General features: G+C 39.1%; 1 protein-coding gene across 1 annotated transcript in view; it reads right to left on the bottom strand.

Annotated features, from left to right (window-relative positions):
* GRID2 (glutamate ionotropic receptor delta type subunit 2) overlaps window positions 1–26,231 on the bottom strand; it is a 1,109,147-nt gene that overhangs the window by 394,429 nt on the left and 688,487 nt on the right. Inside the window, exons 5-6 of the mRNA XM_050944015.1 lie at window positions 11,511–11,564; window positions 3,349–3,522 (exon numbers count right to left, since the gene is read on the bottom strand). Coding sequence (XP_050799972.1) covers window positions 3,349–3,522; window positions 11,511–11,564 — 228 coding nt within the window. The remainder of the gene's footprint in view (window positions 1–3,348; window positions 3,523–11,510; window positions 11,565–26,231) is intronic.

Genomic DNA, 26,231 nt, shown 5'->3' with positions numbered 1-26,231 from the left:
GAGTGGTACGTGTTGAAGAGTCACTGACTTGCTGTGGAGGCCAGGCTTATAAACAGGACTGCTAAACCAGCAGCCAGTCAGGGGCTGAGGCCACGTGACTTCCAAGGCAGCATATGTGGGCTCCTTGGTTGCCTAGTAATGCACTTAGTTACAGAGCAGGCCAGCAGCTGCTCCTAGCTGGTCTGGTCACTGACATTTAGCCAGTCTTATGTTCTTATTCCATATATGTACTAGGGAGGTGTAGGGGTGGGGGAACTGCAAGCAAGACACCTTTTTTAAAGCTGGTCCTGCACTCCTGAATAGCCATAATTTTGACAGAACTGAGTCGAACCAGGCTTACTAGCAAAAAAAGGCCCTAAACTCGTAAACACATATGTGAACTCAATTGTGTGAGTGACTCAGGGTGGCCAGACCCCTGAAACTCCTTAGGGACACAAGGATCTGCCAGCCTGAAGTCAGTTGCAAACTGGGCCCTCCATTAATACAGTCAAATATTAAAGCAACAATGGACCACTAGATTATCTAGTCTCACTTGTATATCACAGGGCACCCACATCACCCAGCACCAGCTAAACCGTTCAAAGGAATGAGACCTACAAGATAGTAGACTATTACATGCTACAGGCAGAGAATAGGAACAATGGCAGGGAAATGGTTAAATGAGATATACTCAGATAATCCTGGCAAGTGACCCACATCCATATGAGGCAGAGGACGGCAACTTCTCCCCCTTTCCCTCCTCCTCCCCCCCACAAGGTCAGGAAGGAAGGAAGGGATTTTTCCCAACCTCACATTTGCAGATTAGTTAGACCCTGAGCAAGAACCAGCCAGTCAAGCACTTGACGGAGAGGATGCTTGGTGCCATCTCAGAGCCATGGCCTAACCCACCCAGGGTCCCATCTCCAGAAGTGGCCACCCCTGATGCTTCAGAAGAAAGAAAAAAAAACCAGAATACATTGGGGGCAGGGTGGGAATAATCCCTTCCTGATCCCTTCTAGTGGCCAGCTGCAACCACGAAGCATGAGCTTTAGGAACATAAGAGAAACCAGAAGTGACCCCTTAGAGCTTGAGCCTTGCCCCCTACCATCACAAGCAACCCTATCATACAAGTGCACTCAAATTTGCCCAGCTCTATTAAAACTAATTAACTTGCTTGCCCCACAACTACTATTGGGAAGCTGTTCCAGAACCTCATCCCTTTGGTGGTTAGAAGCCTTCTTCTAATTTCCAGCCTGAACTTGTTCATGACCAGCTAATATCCATTAATTCTTGTGCCAACATTGTCCTTCAGCATAACAGCTCTTCACCTTCCCTGGTATTTATTGCTCCCTGATTTATCAAGATCAAGCATATCCCCTCTCAGACATCTTTTAGTGAGATTAAACAAGAAAAGTTCTTCCAATCTCCTCTCATAAAATAGGTCCTCCATTGACAGGATCATCCTCATAGCTCTTCTCCGCACCTGTTCCAGTCTATAATAGTTTTCCTTGAACATGGTGACCAGAAATGTACACACTATTCCAAATGAGGTCTTACTAATGCCTTGTACGATGGAATTAATACCTCCCCATCTCTACTGGAAATGCCTCGTCTGATACATCCTAGGATTGTATTTGCTTTTTTTTCCACAGCCATGTCATATGGTGGCTCATAGACATCTTATGATCAAAGCACACACCAACGTCTCTCTCCTCCTCTGTCACTTCGAACTGACGAACCCTGAGGTGTAGCAGAAATTCTTTTTATTAGACGCTAACTGCGCCACCTTGCACTTTGCTATTGAATTTCATCCCATTTCTGTCACTCCAGTCATCAATGTCATCCAGACATTCCCGTATAATATTCTAATCCTCCTCTGTATTGACAGTGTCTCCCAACTTCATATCAGCAGCAGTTTTTTTTAACATAGTCCTATTTTTGCACCAAGATTATTAATAAAAAAATTTAGTAAACTGATCCTAAGGCTGATCCTCAAGGAACACTGCTAGTAACTTCTCCCTAGTCTGGTAACACACCTTCCAGCACACCTTGCTGCCTTCTCTTCTTTAGCTAATTCCATATCTACCTTACAGTGCTTGTACTGGTCCCCATCTTTCCTAACTTAACTAATAATTTATCACGTGGTACAGTGTCAAATGCTTTACTGAAGTCCAAATGTTTTAGACCTACTACATTTCCGTTATCTAAAACAATCAGTTAATTTCTCAAAGAAGGAAATCAGGTTGGTCTGGTCTGGTCTGGTAAACCCATGTTGCATTTATATCCTCTTTACTATGAATTTAATCATTCTGATTGGGTTCAATTCCCCCAAAAACATAATTAGAACTGGTCAACACTCAAAAACAATTTTATCCTACGTTTTCAGAATAAAAAATAAATAAATCAAAATCAAGAGAGAAAATTTTCCACTGACAGATTTTTTGTTTCATTTTTTAAAGTAATAATATTTTATAAGTGATTTTTTTCTTCCTAAATATTTTATAAGTGATTTTCATTCCTGAAATTTTTACATTTGTTTATAGTGACCTTTTAAAATTGGAGTTGAGGGAAAACAAACAAAATGTAAGAGCTGCAAATGAAGAAAAAAACCCAAAATTATTAAAAAGAAAATTTTGGAGAAAATTAAAATGTTTTGTCAAAAAAGTCTGTTTACTGAAAAAAGATCGATTTAAACATTTTCAACCAATATTATCAATGACAGATCAGGAGCATAGAAGTGGGTTTAAAAATACATGTTGTTATCTTGTTATCTCTTCACTTTCACAGTCCATATATGGAATATACTTGCAGTGGGTGGATGGTGGAATGTATTGGCATAAATAGGATAGCCCCATGGAGTCAGTAAAATCCATACTCAGAATCTCTGACAATAAGGCCACTTAGGTACATAAATACGGATTTAGGTATTTAGCTTGAGACACCCGAGTTTTAAAATGATTGGTTCTGAATCTTTAGGCAAAAGCTCTCCAGGATGGCTTTACTAGTATTACCAGTTCTGTGGCTTGGTATGACATTCTTATTGTGTGGCTCTGCAGAGGCAATTCTTGGTGGAATTAATCTCGGCAATATAAAACTCAGCAATACATTACCCCTTCTTCTGGACGCTGAGTTGTCTCTTTCTGATTTCCCTGCCTTGATGTGGCCTAGGCTAGATATGTAGCTCTAGTTACCAAGACGGCGCTACAAACAGCTAAACCATTTCATTGTTGCATGCATGAACCATTAGGATGTGCCACACAGAAGAATATTAAAAATAAGCAGAGTTGAAAATTACACTAAACTCAAAGTTTTCCCAGCAGCTGTCTATAAAGCTAGCACATAAGCGAGAAAATATTAGTATGAAGATACCTCCATGTTCTGGGAGAAAGGGTCCTTCGGATCACACAGTGATGAAGATATTCTGTGGTTGCCACGGAAACAGCGTTGACTGCTGTTCTGTGGGACTGGAAATGTCTGTCGAATAATTGTTAACCTTCCAATTGACCTTCTCACTAGCTCCTGCACATCCACATCATTTATTTCCTGTAAGATAAGATCAGACATAGAATATGTATAAAAGTTAAAATATTGAAATGTCACCACCAGATTATAAATGAAAAATAAACTGAAAGTGCTGAGAGATGTGGTATCACTGTACTGCATTTATTCAGCGCTGCCATGTCCTCAAATAAAAATAGATGCATGTTCATTAAAATTACTAGCCTACCACTTCTATAATTGTATCACGTGCCTAGATATGCTACACTGAAGCCTAGAGAGTCCTGGAAGGTGTAACTGGGCTCAGATTGAGGTTTTTTCCCCCTTTCCCTTTGATCTTTAAAGTGTTTCACAACAAATAATGTTTAGGACAGTAGGAATACATAGTATAAAGTATTGCTAAGTGTGACATTACATCAGGAGCTCTAGCAGTACAAACAATTATTTGGGTCTTAAGTGTTCATTTCCTGGAAAAAAAGTTTATCAAGAACCTATACACAATTTAGTAATTAACTATCAATTTATCAAAATGGGCTGTGGGGGAGAGAGAGAGACACAAAGAAAAGCATTAGGGAATTCAAGGTTGTGTGTGTGTTCTTGTCTATAGCAAGATATAGTTTAAAACCTGCCTTTTATCCATAAGGTTTCTATTCTGGTTGAAAGCTGAGCACCCACAGCTCAGAGGACACACTTTAAAGAAAACTGAATAAATCACTAAGTTAACATTTATGGGATATTTTGCTTTGCAGAGGAATGTGCTATGAGGGTATGTGTGTGTATGTAAAGAGTTGAGGCTATGCTGTTTTACACTAGCTGTGGATATGACCCTAAATTTGGTATGATTAATTAATTAAACAAACAATAAGAACTGACCCAAACCTTTATTCGAAACTTGAACCTGAATCTTTTCTGAGGACTAAAAAGGTTTAGTTAACCCCATTTTTAGGGCTCTCTCATCTCTTTTTGTCTATTTTTTCCTGCACAGAAGCAATTCCTGAAATATTGTATGGCACAACACAATTTATCCGAATCGATCTCTCTCAAACCTAGGGTCTGTCCCTCAGCATAGTGAATCATTTGCTTATTTCCCCTAATGAGTTGACCCTGTTTATCAGAATGTACTTGCATCCTAAACATTTTGGAAACATAAGAATTGAATGTTCCATGCTAAAGTTTGCAAAAATTCTATGAGAAATTTTATTATACTGAAATTTCCAGCATTACTTTCAGACTGAAGAGGTTTACGTAATCTTCTGCTGAGTAGATAATCTTTTGGATACCATTTAAAAAAATGAGACTTTTGAGGCTATGTCATCACTAGTATGCATTTTAGAGTAGTAATTCTGCATTCCAATACAAAACAAAATTTTTGAGGCACATTTCCCCGAGGCCTAAGGCCCAGCTCCCCCCCCACCACTTTTTTAAGCTAACTGCAAATGCATCTTTTTGTCTGTAAATGAATTACAGGAGAAAATCAGTGCACTTGTGCTTCTAACTTCATGGTCTGTGCCCACAATTGCATATTTTGGAGGCACAAATATTCAAATTTAAGACCACAATGCAGTTTCCTTTCTGCACAAAGCAAACCATATATTTTTAAAATGCTGTTTTTTAATTGTAAACACCAGTCCTGATGTAGTTTTCTGCCTAAAATGAACATGCTTAAAGCAAAATCTTCTCAAACAAATGGTTCAGGTATAGCTCCATTTTGTTTATTTTCTTTAAAGCCATGAAGAAGAATATGCTAAGAGTTGTGAATTTTAACATCAATTCTCTTGACTACAGTAAACCTATTTTATTCTTCTTCATAGCATGTCATAGCTTTTGGCCTCATCTGTTATTTATGTTCTTTATGAAATATAGATTTTTCTGCAAACAAAATAACACCTGGCATCAGCTGTGTCCAGTGCAATATCCTGCATTTCTGGTCGATTAATCCTTAATGTACCATAGATAATGGTTTTTCTCAGCTTAATATGCCGTCTTTTCATTTAGTCTGTATCATTTCACTAGCTACAAGAAGGAAAAAAGTTGTTTCTTTGGCAAAATGCAGGTCATTTTTAATACACCTGCAATATAATCATAGAGGACAGTTAAAAAGATTATTATCTATATTCTACACCACACCTTTTAATCAATCATAGTACTTATGGGGAAGTTCACTGTGGATGATCCTTTGGGTTTTGTTCCACATCTTGACTATATTGGAACAGAGAGGCTGTCAATTTTTTTTCAGTACTGTGAAAAATCATACCCACATGGCATGCTACACCGCCAACTAACATTTTATAAGAGGTTTTGACTTTTAGGTGTGCAAACATTTATCATTTTTTCTCTCAAAAGCACAGCATATTTTTTTTTCTGTATTCAGCAGTTTTGTGCATTTTAATTAGAATTCTCTGGGTTTTGCCTCTAGGTCATTGCCACACTTCAGACATAGTGTGTATTTTAAAATAAGTCCAAACAAATACCAAAGAGACATGAGCAATGTGGGAATTGTTAGTTTGATGAAACAATATAACAAATACACTGAACAGATTTATGAGAAATGTACTGTAGATTCCATGGACTGTACTGGTATTATAATAAAGTTTCCTTTTTAGTTTAACATCCCAATTGCAAAACTGTTACTCACAAATCCAAATCCAGCTTAAATCAAGACAATTTGATGAAAATAAATTTCTTTGCCTCATTCAATTAATTCTGCCAGTATTTTCTCTTGGGATTGATAGACAACAAGAACCTGTTCTATTGTACAAAACAAGACTATCAGATCATCCTTCACTTGTTCGGATTTTTAGATTTGAGCAGAAGAGATGGTCTATAATGACAAGAAAACTAGATCAAGGGACTAATTCATAGGAGGAAACTATTTGCATTTCAATTTAAATGAAGGCTATAAGGGTTGTTTGCAATGCTGTAGCCTTGTTGGTCCCAGGATGAGAGAGAAACAAGGCAAGTGAGATGATATCTTTTATTGGACCAATTTCTGTTAGCAGAAAGGGCACACTTTCAACCTGCAGAGAGCTCCCTCTCAGGTACAAGTGACAGTCTAGTTATCTCCTCCAGATGTGAGGAAGAGCTCCATGAAACTCAACATCTTGCACCTTCCATCAACAGAAGTTGGTCCAATGAAAGATGTTACCTCACCTACCTTCTCTATATAGTATAAGAGTGCCAGATGATCTATTTTACAAGTACTGAAAGCCAAGAAGAAAGAAATAGAAAAACAGGATGCCAACTGGTCCAGTTTCTGGGCCTACTATGCATTAAAAAGAGATTCAGATTTTCTAAAGGTATAATAGATTTTGATAGCTTGGGCCAAATCTTTTCTTTTTTCTTCTCAGGACCGAGACTAGGGAGATTGTTCTCATTAGTACAAATGGAGTGAGGATAGAACTTGGAGAAGGAACTTGAGACAAGAATGAAAAACCAATTTGTCTGCTCTGCGGGCCATGGATCAGGCCTCTAGAACTAACAACCACTGCAGAGCTAGCTCATTCTGCCTTTTCTGAAGCAACCTACAGACATATAGGTGTAAAGTGGCAGAGGTGCACTGCTATGGGTTTCAGAATACCAGTTTATATTAGTTATCACCTTCAGTTGGGGAAGTCTCTCTCACCTTGGGCCAAGGTACCTGCAAAGGTCAAACCCACGATGACCCTTCCTTGGAATAGAATATAATTCCTTTGATCCAGGGCTCCTGCTGCTACCTGTGAAGTCTTTCCATTCAAACCAGGTTTTGCTGAGGGTCGGCATTCATAGTCCTTCCATCTGAAGCCTCCCCAGTTAGGAGCACTCTTCCTTGGCCTCCTTTCCTGATGAGCTCTCTCAGTAGCTCCTCCTGAGAAGTCCTCCCCTTGGCACTTCCTCTTTTTGTGTACTGTTCCTCTCCCTATCAGTCTTTGTTTCCACTGGGAGTAGCTTCCTAGCCAGCTACCCCTGAGGAATTCTTTTCCCAGTATTTCTTTCCTGTGATCTCCCCTGTCTGAGCCCACATAACTGTTTATAAAGCCCAGGTGTTCCTTAACTAATTGCCTGAATAGCTGGGCAGTAGTTAATCAATTATCCACAGATAGGTGTTGGTTGTCTCATTCTCTTTAGCACAGCCTGTCATAGGTAGGCTGAGGACCTGACCACCCTCAGCGGCCTGTAACATTCCTGTAACATCCCTCAAGTAATTGTTTTGCATTAATCTACTGCATGTGTTTAAAATTTGCCATTACATAAGTTAGTGAAATCCAGTTAATTACTTTCTAGGATCCACCACAACTTCAGAAGTTGACTCTTAATTTCACAGTATGAACTACTCCTAGCCTCATCTTCATAGTACTGTGTTATACTTAAACAACGATGAAGAAACAGAACCCAACAACTAGGATCCAGTCCTTTTTGGACAGATATATAAAGCCAACTTCTGCATATGGATACATGCATGTGGGCCTCCCATTTAAATCTGTTTGAGCTGTGTGCATGCATCCAAGGGCACCTTTTAACTGTTTGAAAAAATGTGTAACTTTAATGGTTCAACATATTTCAAAGGTGTTTCACCTATAATAACTGTGAGCAGTGCAAAGAGCTTTGGGCTGTCCTCTGAAGAGAGAGCAGTAGGAGACAGGTGATAGCACTGGGCATAGCGGGATTACATTGCACAGTTTAATTAATAACTAAAGTAAGCCACCTATTTACAAATAAATAAATGAGTAAGCCATTTCTTTCATGTTAAATACAGACATACAATTTCTCTCGATTCCTACTATCAGTTAAAAATAAAACACGTAATGAATGCACAAATATGACAAAAGGGTGACAAGAGAATTTAGCCTGATTCCCTTAGGCTGCCAGGGGTTAAATTTATTGTGGCGGAGAAGGAAAACAGAAACAGAGAGAAACCCATTCTCGTATCTATTGCTCCACCTCTGGTTTGCATATATCCAGATCTCTGAATCTTGCAAAATTTAAATAAAGATCTATATCATCTGCTGTTGTAGGGCCCTGAAGGGATGGAAATATTTATTTGGAGAGGCTTTTCTCAACTGAATGCATTGATCAGGGAGAGGAGATTGGTATTATTACCAAGTACTAACATGACTGATTGTGACCTATGAAATTGTGCAACCTCTCATTTTTATGGAGCCTTCAATACAATATATATGGTAATGTATTAAAGGTAACATTTTATTTATTTATTTATTTATTTCAAATTTCCACAGTAATTCCCATGAGATGCACATTGTCAAGGCTAATTTAATACATCACCTTAAAAATCAACTAATAGGACAATAAAATTAAGTAAATGTTACCAAGCATTATTGCCTTTTAAAATAAGCAATTGAAGTAATATATGCAACCCAATAAACTAGGCAGAGTCATATTCATGAATGGCATTTCTGTTCAGAATTTTTTCTTTCCAGTACAAAAGGAAAAGGGAATACATTCCTAATTTTTATTTGGCAGCTAGTTGTAAGCAGTTATTTTAACTGTTTGCCAAATAATGTATTTCTCATTTGCATAAGTCATCTTAAATGCTGAAAACTAGAGGATTAGAAAAGACATGTAAAATAAGGTAATTCTATACTAGAAACACTGCAGTGGCACAGCTGTAGTGCAGACATTTACAACAGCAACAGCAGGTGTTCTTCCATCACTGTAGTAATTCCACCTCTCAGAGGTGTTAGCTAGGTCGATGGAAGAATTCTTCTGTCTACCTAGTGGTGTCTACACTGGGGCTAAGGTCGGCTTCACTGCATCTCTCAGGGGTTTGAATCTTTCACATACTGAGTCAAGTAGCTAGGTTGACCTAGTTCTAGGTTTAGGGTAGGCCATAGTGACTTTCTTGGTGGCTCTGATTTAGTCAAAACAAACACACCCGTCATAAAGGGCTAGATTTACTGGAATGGGAGTACTTGTGTGAATAACTACATGCCACTGTGAACATGGAGTTTCCAGTCTGGCCCATAGCGTAAATCCAAAAGATACAGTAATTGACAACTAGATTGCACTTTTGTGTGTGTGTGTTGGGGGGCGGTAGTTTGTTTGCTTATAACACTAGACCTGTTTCTCCAATATTCTGGGCCCAACACAGCTACAACAACACAGAAAACCAAACAATAAAGGGCATAGGCAGCCATCACTCCACTTTCAAATCTCCCATTGTCATCAAAGCGGATAAAAGCTAGGTATTTTTCTGTAGCATACTGGTAAAGTGACATAAAAGGCAGAATACTGTTCTCAAACATTCACCACCTGGAATATATTCACATTTTTGTTATGGTCTGAATAAGGTGACATCAAAAGAAGTTACAAAGGGAAAAATGTAGTATAAATGACAGGTCACATCCGATCTTGATTCAGTCTATGTCACTGTGAACAGATGTTATTTGTTTCTGATCTGATTTTAATGTCATCAAAATATTGCAAATATTTAGAATGCTAGAACAAAGAAAGCTACATTTTACCCTCTCATGCATTGATATGGCTCATAGGGCAGAATCCATTTCACAGAGCAACTGATTTGTGAATCTGTAGGTTCTACAGCAGATAGAAAACATGTACTATGATCAGAGCTTCTCCAGTTTACTACATTAACGTTTTTCTTTAAAAATTCAAACTCATTTAAAATTGACTAAAATGATCATAGGATATGATATTCACCAATCATTAAGAACTTCCACCTAAGTGATTTACCAGCATTTTGGCTAACTCTATGAATTATGGGCCTAATCCAACTCCTACTGAAGTGATTGGAGAAACTCCCATTGACTTCAATAGGAATTGGGGAAAATGATATTTTTAATCGTATCTGTTAACTTTAAACAATGGAAGTGATTTACTAAACTGGTCTGGTCACTAGCGCAAAGAACCAGGAAGATGACTGAATTCTAATCTAGCCTAACTGAAAAATCGTTGATTATGCCTATAGGTTCACCTTGTGACCTTCCTGTAGTTCAGAAAGACAAGGTAAAACAGGACCTAACTGTAACCAGATGCTGCTTCTGAGGTGAGCTTTCCCACTAACATAAACTGGAAAAAATAAACCAACTCTGATTCGTTTATTGTATTATAACAATGAATAACTAATGACTGACTATGAAAACAGAAGTGTGTGGCCAATCAAGAGCAGATCAGGAATTACACATGTCATTTCTCTAAACAATGTTTTACAAAATAGATACAGATATAGGTACTATACATTCAACTTGGGAATAATTATCTCTCCAATTAAGCATTTTGTAGACATAATAAATGACTCCTTTTAAAACAACAGAGAAACATTTGAACAATGTATAATCCAAAACCAAGTTCACTGTGTGGTGTTTTCTATGTGTAGCTACTCTGCTTTTTGACCTATGAGATGTTGCCTGGCAAGCAGTTCATTTCATAATTAAAAACAGATCCTTTAATCAACCGTCTTTGCAAAAATTCCCACAAGGTCAGATTCAGACAGATTTGAAAACAGATATGTTTGTACTTGAAAAGGATTCCTCCTGTTCACTATTTATACATATTCATATATGACTCTATCTTCAGTGGGTTTTGGTACCAGCCCATACTGAACTACACAATCCTTGTGCTTTTTAAAGGGGTAAAGGGAGGAGGAACACATACAAGTTTTAGAAACAACATTTAAATATAAATGGAACACAAGCACTTCACTGGGAATGATTCACTATGCTCACAAAGAAGAATTGTTTTTGTTTTGTTTTTTTTTGTTTTGTTTGCTTGATATTTTTTTTTAAATGAAAGATCTCCCAAAGCAGGCAGCTCAAGCCAAAAGGAAAGGCTAACCATACATAGTAGGGGGCTGTTTTTCATTTGTTTTATTCATACAAGGCCTTTTATTTAAAACAAAACAAAACAAAAACAACAAAGCCCCAAAACTTGTCATTCTGATTTTATTAAGCAATGCTTTCACTCCCATGCTTACACTTTGCTGTAGTTACTGCTTCCTGTTGGCAAAGACCAGCGTGAACACTGTCAGTATGTATGAAAACAGGATTCATGCTTCACAACAACATTCGGTTGATAGTTACCTCATTTATAATGATCCAGTGACAGTCAAAAGCAACCAAATTAGTCTCCACAACCTGAAATAGAGAACAAAGCAGCTATCAGTCAGCTTATTTATAAAAGCTAAATAAATAAATAGATACATAGACACAGGGCCGGCTCCAGGCCCCAGCGCGCCAAGCGTGTGCTTGGGGCGGCATGCTGCGGAGGGCACTCTGCCGGTTGCCAGGAGGGTGACAGGCGGCTCCAGTGGACCTCCCGGAGGGTCCTGCAGAGGGTCTGCTGGTCCCGCTGCACCGGTGGAGCATTCACAGGCAAAAAAAGGACAAAAAAAGGAGCACATGCTCTGAAAGACCTCTGTTATTCAGCTGAGGATAGAGAACCTTTAGCAGAAGCATTTGTGTTATTGTTTGACTTGCTAATTAAAAATGGAAATATATTTCATTGCAGGCATAACAGGAGAAAATAGGTTTCAGTTGATTCAGAAGAAAATTAAATCATTTTTTGCTTTAACAATGTATGGTGAGATGGAGCAGAAGAAAGAATGGCAAAGAATCAGTGCATTCAGACAAGATACCTACTGTCTCAGACTGACCAAATTTCTAAATCTCCAAATCATGACACTTTCTCAATGTTCACCTATCTTGGATGTGTGAGTGGGAAGGAAATGTGCAGATTCTGGTCATCCAGATTAAAAAAAAATTGGGGATTATATGAATATAGGAATAGGTGAGAAAAGATATTTTTGAGAGAGAGGAATGTGTCATTGTGGCAGTTTTGGGAGACTACATGTAAAGGATGACCCACTCCTGCCTCTATTTTCACAGGTCCCTTGCTGTCCCCTCCCACTTCTGCTCCCCTCCATCTTCTATCTTGTCAGTGAAACGGATTCCAAAAGCTGTCTTTGTGGTGGGCCCAAGATGCTACCTCCCCTTCTTTCTTCTGTGCTATCATTCTTCACTCCATGGGCAAGACTCACTCAGGGGAGGAACAAAGAGAAAGAAGAAGAGGAGGAGGAGAAAGGGGTGGGATGGCAATGTCATGAGCCCAGTAAAGATGCAGCGGCAGGATCTGACTTTCACACCAAAGTAGGAAGTGGGGAAGAGGAAGCATAGGAGGGATAATCATAGAAGAATGTCAAAAATGGCTGGACATCTCAGTTTGTTCTTCTGGTTTCAAGTGAACAAGCATTGCAAACAAAACCAAGAGTGGCTTGGCTTGATCTGGTAACTCTACTGACATTGGCTCTAAAATAGTAAGCACCCAGAGCTGCTATAAATCACAGGGGAAGGAAGCCAGGTATTGTAATACTGCTTTGTGAAAGCATAAAACAACATTGACATTGTGGTAGATGAATGGTAGTAGTCTATTGTTACTGAGGTCTGGGGAGATGTACAGCACTGATTTTTGGCTTTGGGATGATTGTAATTTATATAATACTATGTCTGAAGGATTGAGATTTAACTGGTTACTAATTTTAAGAGAGAGGTAAGATCTGCAGAACTGAAAACCACCATTATTAATTCAGAGGCATTGGAACTGGGTCAGTTCTCACTTGCTACACTGATGCACAGTACAGGAAATTCTAAACTAGAGAGAGAGAGACTGAAAGCAGGTTCTGGGCAGCTACGTATAAATAGGCCTTAGATAGGAAACACTCTCCAGTGCTGAGATGATCATTTGGGGAAATGAGACTGCTGTGTCAGTGTACCTCTGGGTAAATTTAAACATTATTTGTAGTAATTCATGACCTAACATTGAATTTAGATACAGTGCATTATATTTAGGGTGACCACACAGCAAGTGTGAAAAATCGTGATGTGGGTCATAGGAGCCTATATAAGAAAAAGACCCAAAAATCAGGACTATCCCTATAAAATCAGTACATCTGGTCACCCTAATATATTCTCCATGTTATTATACTGGTTCTACTATTTTGTCATGTTATTTTGATTGGTCCCACTGATGAATCAGTGGTGAGGGGCTCCCCATTCATCTTTGAGAAGAGGTAAGCGTGACATCTACTGGATTTTGTCAAGAAGGTTTCTCATGTATAATGCCTGATGTTAAGAGGTGAGATATTAGAGAGGCCCTTTGCTTGCTTCTTTCATAGCCTCTGTTTTTATTCTCATTGTTCTATTCAGTTGTACATTAACTACCCTGTTGGAAGAGTTTAACCACACAGGAGCACAGAGCGGCAACTGAGAAGCAGAAAGCTAGAGCCAAGCTACCCAGTGTTTGTGCTTCCCTGAGCGCTTGTGACATTTTTTCTTTTTTTGTTTCTTTGTTTTGAGTTACACATCTCTCTTTCTACTCCCTACTTTGTATTTTGAACATTTTCTTGTCTTTATTGTACCACTTGTGCATTTAGTAATATATTATTTTGATATTTTGTTGAATTCCCCATGGTAGACTTTTATGACACACCTACAGGGACAAGGTAGAACTGAACAGTGAAATGAAGTGAAGCAACATAGCACACAACCTGGCTGACACTGGTCTGACCAGATATCATGTATCAAATCAGTTGGAAGATAACTAATAATAAGAGAAGGGAGAGGTTGGAAACTGAGGGAGTAGTAATAGTCCAGCACTGCCTCCCAAAGAAAAATTCCTAGTACTGTCATGCCATAGAAAGTTAAAGACTAAATTAAGAAAAATTCAAAAGAAACACTTTTAGTTTAATTTGCAGATTTGTTGAAATCAACACTTTCCGCAGGACCATGTCCATCCCGAGGAATTGCTGCCAGCAGTCAGACAGATTTTCAACAGACTCTTACCTGTCAGACAATTTTCAGAACCTGCCTGGTGCCTACCTTGCTCTTCAGCAGCCTGCTTGGTGGGCTGATGGGGAGCTGAGAGACTGAAATCCCTAGTTCCTAAGTTCGGAGCTCCTTACAAGTCCAGGTTTCCAGGCTACAAGTCAGTTTCCCAGATGGACTGCCCTAAAGCCAGGGCTCTGACTAGAGATGAGCAGAGAATGGTAATTCTGATTTGTGGAGAATTTTGGGGTTTTACACTGATTTGGAATGTAACCATATTTTGAAGTCTTTAAACCCTCCATGAAACAGAGTTACCATTATTTGCCCAGCTCTAATTAAGATCTGGGTGAATAATTGATTTTTTCAGTTCTGAAAAAAAAAATCGGGGGTGGGGGGAGAGTTTGGATCAAACCAAATTGGAAAAGTCAGTCTTGGGTCAAATGAAATAATTTGTTTGATCCCAAACATTTTGCTTCTGCACCTTTTTAAGGGCTAGAATATGAAATTGCAGGAGGTAGAGGAGATAATCATGGTACTTCCCTGATAAGCTGTAGCCTAGTAGTTAAGGCACTTACCTGAGATATAGGAGACCAGGGTTCAATTCCCCTTCCTGGCAGATGTGAAGACAGCATTTGAACTTGTGTTTCTGACATTGCAGGAGAGTATCATGGCTACCATGTATTCTGATATGGAGCCCTCTCAATCACTCCGGTTGAATGATACAAAGTGGAACAATTTAAGATAAGAGATTGGGAAATATCCACATCAGAATATCTGTGGCTGGGGCACTGTCCTGCAATGCCATAGACTCAAGTTCCAATCCCTTCTCCCCATCAGGAAGAGGGGGAATGCAATGTGGGTCTCCCCCATTCCAGGAGACTGGGATAAAACTTACAAGGGAAGGATTGGTACCACCACTCTCCTCCTTCTCCAGCTATTTTCTGAATGGCATCCAAGTCCCAAAACATTTGGTGCATTTGTATATAGTCATGAAAAGTTTTGGTGCCCCCAAAATACATTTTTGGCAAATTTAATATTTGCTGAAAATAATTCACCCAACTCTAGGTAATATGCAAAACGAGGATGATTACTGCTATATAGCCGAGGCACTGGCTGTTCATGGTTTGATCCACCTTATCTTCTATTTCAAATCTGGTTTCTGACTTATTTGGCTCTTTATATAATGCAGTTAGCTTTTTAACCTTCTGTCAGCCAGGACATCTTCAGCAGATCAAGACCTTTGAGGTTCACTTTTTAAAAATTACATACTGATACAAATGCAACATTTATTTGTTCAGACATCAGCCCCTCTCAGTCACTACAAACACCAGTGACCCATAGCCAATGAGAGAGAGAAGGTGGGTGAGGTAATATCTTTCACTGGACCACCTTCTGTTGGTGGAAGGAACAAGTGTTCAATGTCACAGAGCTCCTCTTCAGGTCTGGGAAGGTAACCAGAGTGGCCAAGCTAAGCACAAAATGGACAGATTATGAATAAGGAGATCACACTTGTTATAGGAGAACATTTAAAATGAAGTGGGCAATTAACATCTCTGCAGTCTTAAAACAAAGGACTCACATTCTTAGTGAATTGTCATTGTTTTAGGAATTCACTTTACGCTGAAGTCTGCCAGACAACGGTTTAGATTTCAGTATCTTTTCTCCTCTGAATTTTTTAGGGTTGAAGGTGACGCTTTAGGAGGTTGATCATGGGATTAGGAAAGTTTCTGCAGAGGCGGGTTTTCTTCCATAAACAATAGTCTTGTGGTTAAGTGATCATACTGGGAGTCAGGAGATGAGGGTTCAATTTTTGGGCAACAATCTCTCTGGATGAAATCCTGAAACCACTGGAATCAATGCAAAGCTCTCATTAACTTCAATATAGTCTGTATTTCACTCTCTTCGTAGAACTTTCGTATCTGCAAAATGATCATGCTGATACTATTCCCTTTCTCCCAAACTTGTCTGTATAGATTCTAAGCTCTTCAGGATAGGCACTCTCTTACTAGGTGTGGGTACAGTGCCTCGCACAATGGGCTAGGCACTACTCTCCTATCACCATCACTCTACTATTAATATCTTTTAGACATGTTTACATTATTGTGCTTATGTGCTTTTGTAGTATGCCACAAAAATTCAGAGTTTGGGCACAAAGATTTTAATAACCCAATCAAATATTTTATAGACTCCTCCTCCTTACAGGAAATATTTTTGAAACTTCAATCAGTCTGACATTGAACAATGCAGCTTTCTGAAACTAGTTGATAATAAAATAATGATATGCATAATCAAACATAGAACAGTCTCTTGATCAGCAGTTATGAAGCACAACTTTACAAGTTCATTATTATATTAGAACAGTAAAAAAAAAAATCTCAAAGCTAGCACTAACACAGCCTCGATCCAATTATCTGTCAGTAAAAAGTCATTACTTGGACAAGGCATGCCTTTAGTGTCATGACATAACATTCCACAATGCCCTTGACTTTCTACTGAGTTTGCAGTTTTGTTCATTTAAGGAGTCCATTGCTTCTTCACTGGGGCGGGAGGAGAGCAAATAAAAATGCCTTAATGAACAGAGAGATATTAGAAGCAAAGAACATTTCTGGTTCAAATTAAACCTCAGTACTCATAACTAAAAGGCCACATAATAATGTTGTGGAGGCCATGTAATAAAGCTGTTTTGAAATTATTTTTTATTACTCATGCATTTGCAAAGTTAAAGCATTTATTCAGCATCTCAGGGGATGATCCACTAAAGAAAGAATATCATTTCTTTGTGGTCTAGGTAAACACCTTCATGCACACCCAGTGAACTAGCATGAACTCTGCATTTTGTGGAAAGGGGCAAAAAATATATAAACCAATATGTTCAATGAGAGTGAGAGCAGTAATTAAAAGGAATCTGATACCTGTAAGTTAAAAGCATTAAAAACAAATTGGTAGGGGGCACCCACAAGTTAGGGAGTTTAATAACCCCAAACCTTTGAGTACTGCGCAGCGTTGGAACTCATCTGCCCATATTGCTGGCTTTGTGACAGAAGGTAGTGATCTGCACACATAAAAGGGACAGAGTGGAAATTTCCATATGAGACAGAAAGCAGGTTTATGCAACTCACATCTTAGGGTAAAATTGAACGAAACTATAGTATGCATTCAGAATGAGGGCTGGAAAGCATATGAAAAATTAAATCCTTCACAAGTATTACATGAAACAATTAACTCTTTTCTAGCCACAGATGAATCCATGCAGATATGCGAACAGTGTCAAAACATTCCAACCCCTTTCTTTTTTAATAAAGATAAAAAAAAATGCTGCATGGAGCAATAGGTATCACCAACTTGGTGGACTTGCTTGGAAATCTTGCAACACTGAAATCAATATGTTAATTACCTGGTATCAGGTTTGAATCTCAAACATGAAAAACTGTTTGTTTTATTTAGCTCACTGAAATACATCTGCCTGACATTCACATCCAAACTAGCAATATTAAATAAAAGACCTGGTGCTGCTGAGCTGACATTTCCTTCACAGCACTGAGTGCCTGACAATCCACAGCAACTTTATTGTGCAGGGAGTGCAACAGTGTCATGGTATAACCAAAGAACTCAAGAAATGATTTTTCTCCTTCTCTCTTTCCAGCCCTGTTTTGAGTTAAGGTACACTGCCAAATGTGTATTGCCATATCACATAACTCTTCAACAGCAAACATCCAAGCATCATTTTAGCAGGCTAATTTTATATTGGGTTTTAAGGGCCAATTACTTAGATAGAGTAAATTAGCATTGTTCCATTGAAGCCAGTGAAGCAATAATACATTATACCACCTGAGGATTTGTCCCAGTGGCGGTTACTCTTTATGTCCTAGTAAAGCAGCCACACAAACAGTTCAACTTGAAAGCCAAATTTTGTGAAAAGACAAAGCAATAATGAACACAAAGATCCCGATTCTGCCACCTTACTCACACACTGAGCAGTTAAATGAGCTGTCTTATTGAAATCTATGAGGATACTTGCATTAAGTGCTACTTAGTGACAGTATGGGAGGCAGACCCCTAGGGCAGGCAGTTCTACTCATAGGTCAGAAGTATCTACAGTATTGATATAAAGTAATATTCTTAGAATCTTTGGGGATCACTTACAAACTTAGGTAGTAATCTCAAACTCTAGCAATTTTCCAGGCTGCCTATTAAAATAAATGCTGCAGTGCATTGTGAAGAAGGGATTCCACTTGGTCAAACATGAATTCCATTGACCCAATGTGAAACATCATGGCTGAAACAGAAAATATTTGTCTTCTGCTGAAGGACTGGAGTACACAGTGGGATAGATTTTGCAGAGAGCAGAGATATGCTGTCAAGACAAGTGATGAGCAAGGACAAACCATCTGTCACTGGCAGTAACTCGAGAACATTTGAATCTTTGGAAGAACCTATTTATCACTCCTCCTCCTATCATTCACTATCAAACCATCTAAGGGCTATGTCATGGTATAATTCCCCACTCGGAACCTTAGCATCCAAAAGATGGGGTACCAGCATGAATTCTTCTAAGCTCAATTACCAGCTTAGTACCTGTAGCGTTGCCACCAACTAGGAATTCCAGTGCCTGGTACACTCTGGTCCCCCAAAACCTTGCCCGGGGACCCCCGAGACCCAGTCCCTCTGGATCTTAACACAAGGAAAGTAAACCCTTTACCTCACCGTTGCCTCTCCCAGACTTCCCCTCCCTGGGTTACCCTGGCAGATTACTGTGATTCAAACTTCTTGAATCTTTAAACAGAGAGGAAAATTCACCTTCCCCCTCCTTCTCTTTCCCCCTCCCAGAATCTTCCTGAGAAAGTAATCCTGACACAGAGAGAAATTAGCCTCTCTCTCCCTCTTCCCTCCTTTCTCCCCACCAATTCCCCGGTGGATTCAGACCCAGTCCCCTGAGGTCTCACCAGAACAAAAAGACAATAAGGTTCTTAAACAAGAAAAGCTTTTAATTAAAGAAAGAAAAAACAATAAAAATTATCTTTGTAAATTTAAAATGGAATAGGTACAGGGTCTTTCAGCTATAGACACTAGGAATACCCTCCCATCCTAAGTATACAAGTACAAATTAAAATCCTTTTAGCAAATACCAATTTGAACTTCTTTTAGCCAAATACATATTTAAACTCCTCCCAGTCAAATACACATTTGCAAATAAAAAAAACAACCATAAGCCTAACTCGCTTTATCTACCTAGTACTCACTATTCTGACCTTATAAGAGCCTGTATCGGAGAGATTGGAGAGAAACCTGGTTGCACATCTGGTCCCTCTGAGCCCCCAGAGTGAACAACAACCAAAATCTAACAGCACACATAAAAACTTCCCTCCTTCAAGATTTGAAAGTATCCTGTCCCCTGATTGGTCCTCTGGTCAGGTAACAGCCAGGCTCACTAAACGTAACCCTTTATAGGCAAAAGAGATATGAAGTACTCCTGTTCTATTAACTCTTACTTATCTGTTTATGACAGGCTACATGTAAGAATCTGAAGCAAACCAGAAATACTGCTACACAGAAGCTTCTTTCATTTGTAATATTATTATTATTATTATTATTAATTTTAAAAACCTGTACAAATAGCTCCTCTACAAACAGAGCTGATAATTTAATGGAATAATATAGAAAATTAACTGTTTTGTTCTCCACTGTACCTGGTTTAGCTTTATTTTCCTAGCTCTGTATACAGTATGTCAAAAAGCATGTACTGAATATCTGTAATACCATATAGATTCAATTGCCAACAGATTCACCAGCAGTACTAACACATATTTTAGTTTAACTAGGATTGCCAAATGGGAAGTTCTTTTTCTCTGTAAGGCTAGAATCAATTATAGATTAATCCAGTCAACCTGTACTTAACTTTAAGTGAAGCACTATTCATATGCTCTAATTTAAGCACATGCTTAAGTGCGTTGCTGGATGGGGCTTTAATTATCAACTAATAGTGTAGGAAGGGATACTTCAAATATCAAATGGTGCTGGTAAGTCTTCTTCAGTATTGCAAGCACCATTCCCAGTGGTGGCATAGGCCCAAGCTACTTCTGAGGGTTTTTTTTCCCTCTTTTTAACTATGAGCAACTACAATAGTGTCATTTAGCATGACCCAAGACATTTATTCATCAAATGAGGGAAACCCATGGGACTGGAAGATATAGCTTTTTCACTTCGTGGCACACAACTACAGAACTATTTCCCTGCAGGGTCATAACAACTGTGAATCTCTCTGCCTTTAGAATCAAATGCAGATTCCAACTTTTCACAATAACATTTCCATAATTTTCCTCTCTCTCTCTCTCACTCTCTCTCTCTCACACTCACACACACAAACACATACGCATACATACACAACGAGGGAGAGAAAAAAAACTTGCGCATATGACATACTGCTCATAAAATTTTCTCAGGTATTATACTGGTGGGAACTATAAAAAGCAAGTGTGGAGTGTAAAAGTATAAAAGGTGCCTAAATGACTCAGGTGCACAAGTCCCACTGTAAGTCAATGAAATTTGTGTTTCCAAGTCACATAAGCACTTTTGAAAATCCTACCTTCAACAGCTAGACAGAAAGACAATACTGATACTCAAGGTGTTACTGTTAAATCAGGTCATAAGGAGGGCTCTTCTTAGCCACTTCTTTCTTGCTTCTCCCCAAAAGGTCACGATAATGTAATGAATTCCAAGACCCATTAAAGTGGAAGGCAAAATAGGATAAACAGGATCCAGAAACAAATTGTGGCAGTTATAAATTAAACTAAATATGGACAGAACAAGACACATGTATAATAGCTAATTATCTGTGAGCAATAAGTGGAAATTCCATATTCCTGGACTGTACGTTATCTTACTGTGTTTTTTATCCTTTGGATTAGATGTACACATCCATTTTTTCCTCCTAAGTAATGCTCACTGCTGTCATTTATCATCACTAAACCTCACTGTTTAGCCCAATTAAAGCAGGTTTCATGTTGCTATCCATGGCATTCATGAACCTACGACACAAATATTACTATTCACTGACTATCTAAATTGCTGAACCATCGTTCAATGCATTTTTGCTACAAATACCTATTGCCAAGTCATTTCAGTGCTGTAAGACTCCAAAATACAATGTAATCTTTGGTCATGCCACAGATACTTTGCACAGAAGTGCTTACTGGCCAAACCTGCAAACTGACAGTACCATGTTACATACATTGAAAGTATGAAGATCCATTCCTTTATGTTATAGTGTGAATGGATACGACCTGGAACCTCATCTGGTCTTTCTTTCTTTGTTCTAATCAATCCAGTTTTTTCATCCCGATTAAAGTCAGCAGATAGCATCACAAAATCCCCTATCCTGGATCTGACTGGCATGGAAATTATTCTGAAAATGCTGTCGTAGTTGAATTTTCCCCGTGTATTTATCATGGACCCAAATTCTCTACTATCCTCATCCAAACATCTACTATCTACAGTAACACCCCATGCTTTCGGCACTGTAGTCTGAGCTCCACTCTTCCAGCTGGAAGGACTACTAAACCACTTGCATCCAAGACCATTAGTCACTGCAGCCAATGTTATTTCATAGAACAATGTGCTGTAATCACTCTTTTGTAGATAAATCTTTATATCCTTCTCCCTACTTACCTTCCCCAAGGACATATCCATCTGTTGACCTCTGAGATTCAGGCAAAAAAAATGATCTGTCCTTGTGTGTGAGGCAGAAGGTGCATGTTTAAGAAAAATAAAACAAATAGAACCTAAGTATCATTTCCTAACATACACTTCATTAAAGAGTGGTGACTTGAGTATTTTGGGCACCTGCAGCAACTGCCTATAGTGTAGACGGTTCTTGTGGCTGTGATGTGGAAACTAGAAGATGAAAGCACAAGCCTATTCAGTAGATAACGAGCAGAAGGAAAGAGTAAGAAATGATAAAAAGCTGAAGACTAGTTTATCTGATTTGAAGACAGAAAAGAAAAGCACTGAGATGCACTGTGTTATCCCCATGTACATACATATTACATATAATATTAATTCTCCCCTTGCGGGGGCTGTGTCTGGAATCCCAGTCTATGTCTGTTTCCCCCTGCCCTGCCTCCTAGCTGCTAAATTCATTCAACTGCTGACTATTAGCAGGCTCTCCGTCTCAGCACTTCCTGTTGATGCCACAGCAAGACCTTTTCTTTGTCTTTCTCTCTGCCCTTGAGCTTCTCAGTGGGAAAATGGATCACTGATTTATAAAGCTCATTTTTGCACAGCAGAAACTAAAGCTCACAAAAAATTCTCTTTACTAAAGTCAGTATGTTTGGAATCTAACTTTAATCTCTGTCCATTTCCAAACTCCACACAAAACCCCCAAAACTGATGAGTGACAGTAGTTCTTTTTATTATGAAGTACTAGCAATCCAGACCTGTATTCTGATCCCTGGAGTTTACTTCCATGCAAAAGAAAATACAATAAGGCCTTGATTTACACTGTGGTTATGTTCTTAAAAAACATTGTGCAAATAGAAACCATGTAAAAAGATACCAAGGGTCTATGGGAAATAAGGATTTAGGTTCCAGGTTCACAAGATGACCTTCCTAATGTATACAATACAGTACTACGGGTTTTATTAAAACATTTTCAGTGGAACTGACACTTACTACAGTACAGGTACTAACCTTTACTGATGTTGAGGATGAACTTGACACAGTATCAGCATTATCATCATGCTGTTGAAGCCAGAACTCTGATTGTTCATCTGGGGTGTCTGGGAAGGCCGAGGAGTGTGGAGCAGTGGAGTGGGCCCTGACTTCAGGTGGGTGGGCAATGATGGGGGCGGGGAAGGGGAGGCAAGAGGGATGGGGGCAGGAAGGATTAGAGCCACCTCCACACATCCCCTCCACCTGGCCTTGTGGGTGACCATGGACACTCTAGCAAGGGGCCCCCAAAGCACACACTTGGTGCAGTTGGGGCATGGTGAGCTTACCCCACTCCACCCTGCATTACATCCAGAGAGCAGGCAAGCCCCTGTGCTCTGACCTCCCTCCCCCGCAGGAGCTCTGGGCAGAGTGGAGTGAGCTCTGGGCCCCGCTCCTCAGCTGGTGTGCCGGGTGGGCAGGTGGAGCACGGCAAGCTCCCGTGCCCCAACTGTGCCTGGGGCTGGGGTGGGGTGGCTGGCCAGAGTTTCTATGGCTTCCCGCAACACCTGGATGGAGGAAATGAGGGGAGAGGTACCCCATCCCTTCCCCATCCCTCGCATTTCCCGCCCACACTCCTGAAGTCAGGGCCCACCCAAGTGTTGGGTCCTGTCTATGCCACTGATTTGTGCATCTTGGCGACCACACTGCACCGTGTAAAAGTGAATCTCTACTGTGTACAAAAATAAAGAGTCACAATTAATTGACCGTGCATAACTGAAACCATGCAAAAACAAAACAGAACAAAAACCTGTGTAAATCGAGGCCTGACTGTACTGCATTATGGGTGCAAGTTGCAAGAAAACTTCCCAAGGGTTATTGCTGTACAATCACCAATCAATACAAATCAAGCTTCTAAACTATTCTGGAAAATGAGTTTAGTTCATTATACTTTGTAGTTTCAGTCTCCCTCCTAGAGACAATTGGGGTGGCAGAGTTTTTAATCCTTTTCGATTCAGTTTGACTTATGAAAGTTTCAGATCTCTTTTGAAAGGAAAAAGAATTAGCCAAACTATTCAAAAGACCTGATCAGTTTCCCCTTTATTTCAGATTTATTTCAAAACAAGATAGCTTTAAACTAAAGGAAACTGGGGTATTCTACTAAATAATTAGGCTTATATTGACTTGGCTTGCCATTCTAATTCAATTTGAAAAAGTCCAAGCTCTAGGGAAGAATTCATCTCTCAAAGTTTACTGGGATTTTAAGAGAAATGGAGATAGTTCAAATGATACAATCAGCCTTATGTTGCAGGCATATATGAAAGCAACTCAGAAGTTAGACGTTCAATCAGAGAAAATCACAATGTCACTAATATCGCCATAATCATCAAGTAAAGAGATTATGAACACAAAATCCTTTTTGCCTGGAATCACTTGTGCATTCTGGGGTTTGCACTCCCAAAAGAGTTTCAGAAGAATTAAATACTATATGCATACAATAGAAATCACATCTAAAAGCACACACAACTCTTTGAAAATGTACCTGTTATATTACAAACTTTAAGGAGCAGCATTAAACAATTCAAGGATTTTTTCAAACATTATCTCTCATTTCATCTCAAGAATGATTTTATTCTTATGGATTAAAATTTAGCTCTTGCTATCTACAATCACCATTTTTAACAACAAGTATGATTGTTCCAATGAAAAACTTGTAACAAACAACTGTTAGGGAAAGTATCGGCCTATTCTTAGGTACTTTGTCTGAAATCAAAGCAATATGCATATTATTATGTTGCCTGTTGTAGTGACAGATGCCAAACGTAGAAGAAAAACATTTCTCACCAATCACCACTGTACTGCATTCCTGTGGAAAACGCAGGTTTCAAAAAAAGAATTAAATACCTCAAAACCCCATACAAATCATAGACTTTGTTTAGCTGATGCATAGTTTTCTGGTTGTGTCTCTTATTTTCTCTGCAGAAATGTCTCAGAATCCTTTTAAAAAGATGCTATAATGCTCTTCATGGCTATTTGTGACAGAAGAGCATTTTATTCAGTTCAAATAGTACTTGGAGAGATCTGCATTCCATCTTTATGCCTACTCAGAGATATCAGTTCTGTTTATATTTTGTGTTAAACTCTGTCAGTTCAGAGCTAGAAGAAAAACAGAAATTGTATGTATTTAGCTGGCTGGACTGAGTGTGGTCTCTAATCCAAACTGGTTGCTCTAACTTGCCACAGTGATGGAGGAGAACAGAAGCAGCAAGGATTCCCTCAAGAGCTTAAATCCAGGAGTGAGTCATTAGTGAATCCTCACCTTTCTGAGAATTAATGGGTTAGACCTGGAAAAGTTTCCAAAGTGATGGAAGAAATAACCAGAAGCTGTTTTCTGAGACAACCAATTCTGGATGAGAGGCTGCAGCTATGTCTTCAGTTAAATGAGGAGAATAGCCTAGTGCAGTGGTTCTCAAAGCCAGTCCGCCGCTTGTTCAGGGAAAGCCCCTGGCCGTCCAGTCCACCAGGAGGTTTCCCTGAACAAGCGGTGGACTGGCTTTGAGAACCACTGCACTAGTGGAGGGTTGGGTTCTATTCCCATCTCTGCCATTGCTCTGTTGCGTGACACAGAGAGACAGTATATAACAAATGCATATGTGTTTACATGACTTCTCTGATAGGTATTTGTTAGCATTACTATGGCAGTCCGCGCTATCATATATGGGCACATTTTGGCTCTCTCTTGCAGACATCAAAGCCGTAGTGATGACTGTCATAATAATGCCAACAAATATCTACCACAGAAGTCATGTAAATACACATGAATTTCTTATATATTAGCTAATTATACATCTATGAGAACACATATACATAACTATACAATTATTTATAATGATCTCTAAATATAGCTATCACGTCATTAAGAAAATGAATAATGAAAAACACAGATATTGAACTCAAAAACCCAACACATCTGAAATAGATTCCCCACTTGGTTTAGATTGGCATAGTTGCACTCACTTCAGGGAAAGGAAATAAAATGATTGAAACAAATAAAGCCATGTGAATCTTGTTCTGCAAGAAAGAAATCATATTATCTGATATTTCTATCTGAAATGATAGGTCTGGTATTTTTGAATGAAGACTGGGTTTCTGAGTGTCCACTCACCTACCCTGATTTTATACGAGGGTAACACGACTGATTTCAGTGAATTTACTCCTGATTTACCTCAGTTTAAGTGAGAGGAGAATCAGAAAGCCAGGAAAAGAAGTCAAAGCAAGTGAAATAAATGGAGTTTGAGGAGGAATTTGAAGAGAATGATGACAACTGGTGCAAAGGAG

Source organism: Gopherus flavomarginatus, chromosome 3 (genome assembly GCF_025201925.1).
Source record: "Gopherus flavomarginatus isolate rGopFla2 chromosome 3, rGopFla2.mat.asm, whole genome shotgun sequence".
Taxonomy (NCBI): domain Eukaryota; kingdom Metazoa; phylum Chordata; order Testudines; family Testudinidae; genus Gopherus; species Gopherus flavomarginatus.
The sequence above is the reverse complement of the archived record's forward strand: the minus strand, read 5'-3'. Positions and strand labels throughout refer to the sequence as shown.